This window comes from Chaetura pelagica, unplaced genomic scaffold (assembly GCF_000747805.2).
Source record: "Chaetura pelagica isolate M959 unplaced genomic scaffold, ChaPel_1.0 scaffold150, whole genome shotgun sequence".
In the NCBI taxonomy this organism is placed as follows: Eukaryota; Metazoa; Chordata; class Aves; order Apodiformes; family Apodidae; genus Chaetura; species Chaetura pelagica.
In genome coordinates, this window is record NW_009952052.1 from 1,911,623 (window position 1) to 1,922,643 (window position 11,021).

The following is an 11,021-nucleotide window of genomic DNA, read 5'->3' on the forward strand; positions in this document are numbered from 1 at the left end:
TTAAATGCTTCTTATGTGTTCACCCAAACATCTGAATTTGAACACCATCTATTAGTGTAACCTTTGCTATTTTTGTAAGTCTTTACAAATTAAGAACAAGTGTATAATATTTGAGATACATTCACATACTTAACTGTGAGCACCTTTTTTTCCTCAAATGACTTTTTCATGGTTTGGAAGTTTTGGTTCAGATATGACCATAGTCTTGAGGATTGTAAAATTGATTGATGGATCACTGTTGTTTTCCAGTGACAAAACTGTCCTTTGTTGTGGTAAAATAAAAGAGTTTCTTACCCTTTATGACATTTAGTAAATAGTGGATGAACTGTCAAGAGAACATCTCTGCTAATGTTCAGCTCTTCTTTAGAAAATAATCTTTTTACCCAAGAGCAATTCTGTGATGCAGATCATCTTCAGGAAAAACTTGCTCAGTATCTGTAGACATCTACTTGTTCCTGAAGAAATCTACAGTTCTGTTTTTCTTGTGTGGACTTTGGGATGTACTCCAAGGGAATGGTTTTACATTTTAGTATTCAAGAGAGGCAGCAGCTCAGTATTTTGTTTTTGCAAATGCACTGCTGTTGTGCTAACAGCACAAGGGATGAATATCTTTAATTTCTAAATGAGTTGGGCAAACAGCAAGCTGCTGCAAAGAATTTCTGAGATTGCAGCCATTTTGAAAATCTGGTAGTAAAAGCAAACAGGAAGCATATATATATATATACACACACACGTACATATGTGCTTACACAGTGTATTGGTAAGGAACAAATAGCCTGTTCTGTCATAGAAGTGTATGAAATGTCAAGAGTTTAGGAGTACAGGGCTGGCCCTGCCATTCATTAATCTGATTGATTTTTTTTCATTTAGCTTTAAATTGGAATTTTGGGGGTAAATAATTCTTGTTTGCAAAGCAATTTAACAGTCGAGTAATTTTTTAGCGCTGTATTTTACACAGATACTACTGGTAGCTTTGTTTTATTTATTTTCGTTGCTGAATCTAGTATTGCAGAGCAAATGGGAAGGATGATCTTATGGGTGCGATGTTGTGGCATGTATATGATCCAAGCACAATAGTTCCACCATATATTTTTGGATGGCAGCCTGTTTTCTCCATGTCTCCATTTTGTGAGCCTTGGCTCTACTGTATCCTCTTTAAGCGCCCATGACAATAGGCACTTCAGATTAAGTAATAATTATTCTTAAATACCTGAAGCTAGAGAGTCCCATCCATCTTTTCCCTAACTTGCTTAACCAGGGAAACAGCTAAATGTAATATTCTTCTGGCAGACAGATATTCTTCAATTGCCTCCCTCAAGCTGATGATCACTTACTTTGGTCCATCTGCAAAGCAGATTTGAGATGTTGCGTTTATTTTAAAATAATCAGATTCAGTTAGGTAATGTTTTTTCCTCTTACAGGACTACTTTTGGAATTCTTCTCCACTAGTTTGTTTCAGTAACTGTCACACATTTGTCATACTGAGTGCCAATATATGCCAAAGGAGTGATGTATTCAGTGATGCACAGCTCATAAAGTATTTTCTGAATACTTGGTACTGAGGGAAATACAACCAGTAATAATCTTGCTTTTGGGTGGGAGGTGCTGGTGGAAAGATAGTTTGTTTTCTCTAGCTTTTAAAAATATATATATATAAAATAATTCTGGAGGAGCTCCGGACATGTTTGTACCAAGTTTGTACACCTTGGGAGATACAGACAAGCTGTATTTTCTGTGTGACCTAAAGTACAGGTTTCTGAATGTAAACTTTTCATTATTTTTTTTCCTGTGCTTTTTCCTTCAGCTTTTTATTACAGCAGTTTTATGCTCGCTGTTTAAAAGAAAAAAAGATAGCCATAAAATTCTATATTATACTGTTTTTCTTTCTAAACAGCTTTATTGGACACTCACTGGGTAATCTAATAATCCGTTCAGTGCTCACAAGACCTCGATTTAAGTATTACCTCAACAAACTTCATACCTTCCTGTCTCTGTCTGGACCACACCTTGGTACCCTCTACAACAGCAGTGCTCTTGTTAATACAGGTAAGGTATTCTTTTCAGTAGTATAAGTTCAGGGGATATTTTTGTCTTTGAAGTGCACTTAGGAGTTTCATATGGGTGCACATCTGCATTACTGTGATTATGAAAAAGCACATGTTTCCCTGTCATAAGGAGAGAGAAGGGTTATAAAAGCAAAGTGTCCATAGAAGGATATGATTGGCACAAGAAGGTTTCCCGTAAGTTTGATTCAGGTTTTCTATTACGCTATAAAGAAGCTCCAGTTTTAATGCATTGAGCTCAATTCATTATAAGCTGAGTTTTAATCTGCAAAACAAATAGGTAAGATGCATTAAAATAATTCTGCATTGCTAACAGTCTCTCTTTTTTCTCAGAAATGTCCTGCAGTAAACCTTACAACCTGCAGTGTTTTTCTGCAGACATGTTTGTACCTTGGAAATGTCTTTTCCTAAAGATTACATGTAGCTCTAGGAGAACTAGTAGAAACGGCTGAGTTTTGAAATAAATGTTAGAAAATATTTTCAGGTAGTATCAATATTTAAAATAAAAACTTGTTTCTAAGATTGCCACCTATCTCAGAGAGCCCAAACCAGAAATGACTAACACTTATTTTTAGTAAATACAAACATGCTCATTAAACCCTTAAAAAACACGCTAAAAATCATTATTTACTTTATTTAGTGCCAGTCTATTGATTGATTGTTTTATTATTTGGTGTCATACAAAAATGAAGAAGAAAAACTTTTAACTCACATGTGTTAAACTTAAGAAAAGTGGAAAGGAAATGCTGGCTAGCTGGAATTAATGTTGGAGCTTACAGAAGCCAGGAGAACATGAGAGCTCTTTGAATTAGGTTGAAATTACACCATATATAGCCCTTAATACACTACCAGTGAGGTTCACCTCAGGATTAAGTCATCTCCAGTATCATTCAATATGGGACCTACTGGATGTATATCTGTGGATAGTTTCTTTCATGCATTTTAATCTGTAACTGAGAATCCTCCAAATCACCCGGAAGTGTTTACATGACTTTCCTTTTAGAAATTGAAGTTTTCCAGGATACAAAGAAGCAGGGCTGTTGGCTTGTTTATATAATCGCCAGCAAATGGCTTTCAGTTAACTAAGGTTAAAATGACCAAAGTTTAATCCAGAATATATTAACTGAAAAAAAAATAATCTCTTGTATAGTAAGAATGTACAGATGTCCTTTTTATATAATAGTTTTCGTCTGCACATTTCAAACTGTAACATTTTGGAAAATACCAAAACAATAATAAGTAATGGTTACTAAAGTCTAAATTACTATGTTGTATGTATACATTCATGACCTACAATACATTTCTTTAGTAATAGGCAACTATTTCCTTCAGTGTTGAATCAACACATTCTTGAGGCTGTAAGGGCTTTGTTGCTTGCTTTTCTTTTGCTTGGCAAGGTAGAGAGTGTATTTTCTGAAACACTAAGTTAGCCACCTGGCTTTGCTCATTGACTAATAAAGAGTGTACAGCATCATACAAAATACACTACTGTGAATTGCCTCCCAGAAAATTGTTTCCTTTATTCAAGTCATATTTCATTAATTCAGTGGTTCTGTAAAGTTATTTTTAGAAATCTGAGAAGTAGTACTTCTTTTGTGTTATATATTTCAATGTCAGAATGCTCTAATATTCTGTAGATTATTGAAATAGAGTTTGTCTGTTGCCTTATGGCTAACTTACTAATGTGTTTTCACGTTTTTGTAGGTGTAGTTATTTTCTCTAGAAAAGCGTGTACATTAGTGGAAATTATGGTCTTCATGCTTTGTTATATATAGAAGGGAAATAATAATGAACAAAGATTTTAAATGTTTCTAAGCTTGACAGTGCAGATATGAAAAATGAAACTTAATACCTGAGGAGCTAAATATATGCACTTTATGTATGTTTACTTATGTTTAATTACTTTTCATATTTTATTGTGGATCTATACTTAAGTTGTACCTCATCACACAGGTCTGTGGTTTATGCAGAAGTGGAAGAAATCTGGTTCTTTACTGCAGTTGACGTGTCGAGACCATTCAGATCCACGACAAACATTCTTATACAAACTTAGTAAAAAAGCAGGTAAGCTTTGTTAATACTTTCTGTCTTTTAAAGGCCACTGTACATAAATCTGAATAGGAAAGCTAGGGAAAAAAATTTCCAGCAAGGTTCTGTTTCAGTTTATGTAAGAGTTATCTATCTATCTATCTATCTCAGCTTCCTTTTGAGCCACTGCAGCTAAATAATTTCAGTGTGGTAAGTCAAGTATGTATACACTCATTTAGGATTACCTGTTTCTGTATCTGTTTTTCTATCTATTCTGTAAATGTAAAAATTCTGTGTTTCAAGTTTTAGCTATGCTGACCTCTCCTTCCTCAGTAAGATGGTCAGGGAAAATAAGAATTCATTTTGACAAAGGAAAGAGAAGTTGTACTTAGCATAATAACTGAATTACAAATGTAATTCTTCATACTGTGACATTCATACATGTTTCTGTGGTTGGAATATTCTTATTTCAGCTGTCGGTTGAGAGCCAGTTTTGGCAGAAAATGTTCCATTTGGGGGGTAGTTTCTATTAGGCATTATAGTGTTATTGAAGATTCATCTGAGAGCTACTTTTAAGTGTGTGTCAGGCAGGCATTTGTGGAGCCAGAGAGGCTCATGGTGTTTTGTGAAAAATCAGAGCACATTTCTCTGTAAAAATATTTTTTAGGGTGACACAGCTGAGATTTTGTTGAGACCAAACTGGCCCAAAGATATGGGCAGGAAAAGACTAACATCTAGCTCTTGAGATGTTTGAATAAAAAAACTTACAGGACTTGGAAGCAGAAAAGAATAAGGAGCAAGAAGAAAAATCATGGATAAGATAGAATCTTGATAAAAAATTGACTTCAGAAAAATTTTAAGTTTTCTGTTAAAAATCTATCACAAAGCGATTTTATTGCTGATAAGGTGATATTTAAGGCTGAACTGGTATCTAAAGATGAACTGTGAAGTTAAAAATAATTGAAACAACTGGACTACCATCAACTGAAGTGTTGTTAGTGTAGCTTTTTTGTCTTTTGTAAATAAATGTTTAATCTTAAACAGAAGTTATGAGCTTCTGAAAAGTAACACAGTTGATGCTGGGTAAGACTGTAGGACCTGTAAATGTTAAAATCACATTAATCCATTTGCTGTAAAGAATTTTATATTGCTTGGGTTTATGTGTATCTATCTCAACATGACTAAAAACACTGTTACTTGAGTACTGTTGTAAATTCTAGAAATGTCATCTTTTCTTATAACAGACCTCTCTAGATAACAGGCTTTTTAAATTCTGGAGTGGTACCAGTTAATTCCAGAAATTCTGCAATCATGAACACATTTCTGGCAACTCTTTCTCAGTGCTGGTTCTATCACAACAATACATCTAGAAGGATCTATGACAAACATTTTTACCAATCTTGCGTATTCCTCCCCATCTGAGGCCCTGATGGGCTTCATGGCTGGATATCACCTCAGTCCTTTGGATCTCATAGTCAGAAGCAGCATCAGTCAGTTTCTCTGCTGCTGCCAAAATTTCTGGGATCTTTTTCTTTCCAGAGATCTCTCTCAAAAGAATGTGTTCTGGGTGGAGTTTTAATGCTTTAATGGGAACAGCTTGCAGAATTCCATCAGGAGAAGCAGGTTTTGTAAGTGACATTGCAAAAATAACTGTATTTTGAGCATATGCAAATTTCTCACCTAACAATAGGTTCAGACCTTTTAAAGAACCTTCACAACTGAAAATTAAAATTTATAAATTATATCATTAATAAATCGCTCACATCTATGTGTAGGGATTTAGTGACACATGTTGTGGAATTTGCACATCTCTTGACTTCTCTTTCCACTGGAATATTTTCTACAAGTGATAACTGCACCTTTCTGGCATCAAAAAATCAGCTAAATTATGAAATGCCAACTGATTTTTGGCACATCACCAAATTAATGATAATCAGAAGGTTTTTCTTTTAAGGGATTAAGGAAGGATATGTATTTAATCAACATATTCAAATACATAATTGATTCCAATTGGAACACATAATTTTTGTGGAAGCAAAAGGCAGTAGCTCCAGTGAAACTGAAGGTGCTTTCAGATGTAACATGAGCACTGTCCCAAGCACTTCTCCCAGCTTTTCTAACTCACCTTGTTTTGTGCAAGGTAAACAAAAGAAGCTCTCAGTTGTTTTTTTTCTCCTTTTATTCAACTCTTCAATTAGAATATTTTGTTTCTTACCTTGCCTACATTTTATACTCGGCTAGTTATGTTTTTCATTAAAATTAACAGATTCCAGGGAGTCCAGGAAAATAAACTGTAAATTCTTGTTTCGTAGCTATTACCAACCAACAAAGCTGCAGTTTCTTGTTCATGGTACTTAAGATGGGTTTTTTATGGGTTCAGAGACCCTGCCTTATATATTAAGAAATTAACAGTGAGATAACAGTTTCATTTATACGAAGGCTGGTTTTGATGTTCTGATCATCTAAGAAAAATGTCAGTGACATTAAACATTTGGCTTTAGTTTGGTTCCAGACAGGACTTTCATGTGCAAATATTTTGTTCAGAATGCCAGTACACTTCTCAGTACTAATATTAAAAACCAAGCCCAGTTCCATCAGTTGGTCTTTGCCTGCAGAAACTTGAGCTTGTAATTCATCTGAAACAACATTAACTGAAGACCCTGGAGGTGGATTGCAATTTGTTATAAATTGTGATTGATCATTTGCAATTAAGGACTTGGTGAGTAGACTGACTCCAAAACTTCAGAAATAACTCATTCTCTACAATGAATAATGATATGTGTCAGACACATGGCCTGCTGAGACTGCCTTTCATAAAGCAAACCTCAAAATGGGTTCTTTTGATCCCAGTTATGAATTGTTCGCTCACTGACAGGAGTGGTTCCTGTAACAAACTTTGGACCTGCAAGTTTTTCTACTTCTGAACTTCTGTTTAAGTTCCATTTATCAGCCTAGAATATGCCCACATTAGAACTCAGGAATGCATTCAGAAGCAAATCTCTTCATGATCCCTATTTACTTCCGAACACAATGAATGAGCTTCGGCATCCAGTGCACACTGCATCCGCAGGACCAGACAAGAGCTAGTCCAAAGTAAACTCTACTGAAAATGGGTGTTAGAATGGATGAGGGGTTCTTAATATCAATGAGTTTGCTCTACAGTTCTGTTCCTCTTACGCCACAGAGTTCACAAATGGTAATGTACAGCCCTAGGCTCTTCCACATTCCTGTGTCTTAGCACTTCCACAGGTCTTGATCAGCGGAATTCTGATATGCTTGCTTATTGCCTTATCTCCCCCCTTTAAAAGTGTGCATTTTCCTAATCTCTGAAAGGAGGAAATTATCTTGTTTAGATTTAGTTAAAGGGCAGGGGTATGAAATTTTGCATCATCCTTCTTATTATACAAGTTTCAGAATATCAGCAGCCTGTTGTACCTGGGGCTCCATCTCCCATTCCTTACTTGGACGTTGGTGATAGCTAGAGGGCAGACTTATCCTCTAATTCTGTTGTATGAATGTATGTGAAAAATTATTCCTCTGTGCTTGCTGTTAGTGTCTATACCGACTGTTTCAGACCGATTTTTCCACTTGACATATTATTTGGAAAAATTGTCAATGAATTTATCGACATAATGAATTCAGTAATGACTAGTGCTGTTATTCACTGGTGGACATGAATGGCAAAATGGTTAAATGGTAGAAATTGTGCTCTCTGTGTGCTTAAATTCACTTAGAGATTGAAGTTCTATTAGTTGGTAACAATCATGATAAAAATTTGGAAAGCCCATTAAAGGTTTGTTACTACGGAAAAGAACGTTCTGTTATGTGGGACAAAGCTTGTTATTTCAGCAGTGATCTTTGACCTGAATTGTTCTTTTCTCAAATCCTGTTGAAAAATTTAGACAATACTTTCTAGTTAATGACAGCCTTTTTTTTTTTTTTTAGAATACTCCACAAAAATTTACAATCTATTCAGTAAATGATGTGATCAGTTCAAATCTATTTTGGTCTGATAGAGATAAGTTTTAATCTTTCAGCATTTTTGCCTAACTACAACAATCTGGAGATGTTGAGCTAATTAGATTTGGGAGTTTCTTGATTCAGCAGCTGAAAATTTTGCTGCACAAGAAGAAATGGTTCATTAATTATTTAGAATAATGTTCAGTTTGGTTTTTTTTTTTTATACTTAGAGGATACATGACAGATCTTGTATTACAGTATGGTGTGAATCATAAAGATGTGGGTCATGGATTAACTCAGCTACATACTTGTTCACAGTTTATGCCTGATTTTGTAATTTAATTAAAGGCAGAATGTATGTAGTCTGAGAAGTAGATGAAAGAAAAAAATGTCAAGATGAATAGCGGGACAGTTTTTACTGCTACCTAAATGAAAGACAGTGATAAGTTGCTTCTTTGTCCACAAGTACATTTAATTGAGGCACAGTTTAACACTGCACACTTCCATATTAGAGAGGATTCTGTGCCTGTGTCTTGACTAATAGACCAGCCCATAGGCTGTCTGAAGAGCAGACAGGATGTTGTTAAACACCGTGGAGTTCCTTTTCATTGACAAATGGTTTGAGTTACCTCACACTGCAGAAATCCAAGGGGTTCCCAGGCTCTGCACATTTATATACACCATTTTGACTCCTCTTTTTCCCATCCTTATAGTCATATGTGGTCTATATGTATCACATGAACTATCTCAGAACAAACAAAGATGTAAGACTTGGACTTTTTTCTTCAAAATAGGCACAAAGAGCCATCCAAAGTAAAAACACCCAAGACTTGTCAATAAAACTAATGCTTATAAAATACCGCAGATGCCTTCTTCGCTCCTACTGAAGACTTTTCTCACTTTTTCGTAATGAAAGATTCCTGACATTTATCATGCCTAAAAATAAGCCAAAGACATTATTTTTATGAGCCAGAATTCATCGCATGTGAGGATGAAGAGAGCCTATTTAGACATTGATTGATGTAGACTGGTGTTCCTCTAAAGATTCCCCAAGACATCTCTTCTTTCTTCAGGTCAATCAAAAGATCTAGGCAGTCTCGTTCTTTGTACCTTTTACATGAATGCTAGAGAAAGTTGGGCATCAAAAAAACTTAACATAAGATAGAGAAATTCCCCAGGAATTTACAAAACTATTACAGATTAGCCTCCAGAGAACTCCTGTTCTTGATTTAATCCATATGCATTCCTTTCAACTCAGTACAAAGTTTTGGAACTGGCATCTGCATGTTCGTGCAAGATTTGCTGCGGTCATTTTTCATCAGATGTCAAAGAAAAGACTCCAGTGATTTAGCTGATCTTTTGAGACTGTTGTTTTTCAGTGGGCACAGGCAAAAAAATCCCAAACCTATTTCCTATTTGAAGAGGACAGGAACCAAATACATTTTCTGTATCTTTTCAGAGACTTAGAGAGTTCATTATATTTTTCAATTTTCTGTGAAGTCTGGGAGGATCCATTTACTTTTTCACCTGCTAGAGTTGTTCAGCATCATTTCTGTAACTAATTTGGTTTGGAGATGTAGTCTTCATCCCATGGAGTGTACAAAATACTGAAAATTAAGAAATAACCTCTGAAAAAAGGAAAAGTTTTGACTTTGGTCTCCACTGACAGCTTCAATATATGTGCTAATACTTAGTATATATTCAGTCTGAACACAACAGGGAAATGAGAATCCAGAACTTTGTCCCAGCAGTATAGCTTTTGAAAAGCAGATAACAAATAATTTATTTTTCCTACACAATCAAATATCTTCTTTTAATGAAAGAAGAGTTTGATTTTTGGACGTAAACACAGAAAATGTTTGCTGCAGATTCCAAGAGGTACCCTTGAAGAGCGACTTTATTTGTAGCATTTCTGTAATTCTCAGAATGGACTATGTCAATTTTTGTAAATGAAAAACTAACCATTACAGAATCTGACTATTATTCTCCAGAAAGTAAAAGCAGGGCAAAACTGTTAAGCACTGGTGCAAATAGGTTTGGATTAAAACTACCATGGATATGATGTAAGCAACTAATACCTAGGGGATTCTCAGACAGCCTAAGTTGGCAGCTTTTCAGTATAGCTTACCTTCACCTGCTTAAACTGTTTGAGTATTTTCTGGGTTTGCCTGACATTTGCCTTGATATTTAACTGTAGATGGGTATGATATTCAGAAGTGGCTGTCTAAGGCAAAGTCAACCCATTTTCCTAAAATGCTTTGTTGGATTTGGTCTGAGGTAGATGAGCTGCACCAGAAACCTGCTGAAGCTTTCTAGAGAAAACGTAATTACATGTCTTACAGACTGTATTCTCCATCATTACTGGGGGTTTCTACCTTTGCATCATCTTAGTGCTAGAGTGCTTGTCCAAGAAGTAGGAAGCTGGGTTTAATTATCAAGGTTTAATTATATTTGGAGTGTTGTGTTGGATGGACCCTGCACCTCTGCTGAAGCTGAGCAAGCCTTGAGTGAGGCAGTGCCTAATAGAGGCACCTACATACTCTAGGTGGGCTCTGTTGTGTACTTGTTGGTGCTAGGCATTAATCCTGCTGCAGCCAGGCTGCCCACCAAAACATCAGAGAAGGAACTATCCATCTTCAGGTTTCTTTAAGCGATGCAGAGGCTTTACTCTGTTCCGCCAGCCAGAAAACCACTTTATTCCTAAGAAGCACAACAAAGGTTTGAACTATACTCTGTTTAAATGGGAAACATCACAATTGGATGTCAAACCTGTATGTATTAAAATACGTGCAGAGGAAAGGTCAGTATCCAACATTTTGTTATTCTGTAGCTCTACCTACTGTAATTTATTTTTCTGCCTTTTTTCAAGATCTTGTAATAAAATTGTGCTAAATTTCAGTTGTAAAGTGTTTAATTACTCTGTAGTAATTGTCAAGGGATTTGTTATGATAGATACCTTTTTCTCTTTCC

At 35.5% G+C, this 11,021-nt stretch overlaps 1 protein-coding gene across 3 annotated transcripts in view; it reads left to right on the top strand.

The window, feature by feature from the left end:
* The window catches only part of FAM135A (family with sequence similarity 135, member A), a 65,527-nt gene that overhangs the window by 53,028 nt on the left and 1,478 nt on the right, over positions 1-11,021 (top strand). For all 3 annotated transcript variants that reach the window (XM_010003297.1, XM_010003289.1, XM_010003304.1), the window contains 2 exons: positions 1,895-2,046; positions 4,017-4,127. In XM_010003297.1, coding sequence (XP_010001599.1) covers positions 1,895-2,046; positions 4,017-4,127 — 263 coding nt within the window. The remainder of the gene's footprint in view (positions 1-1,894; positions 2,047-4,016; positions 4,128-11,021) is intronic.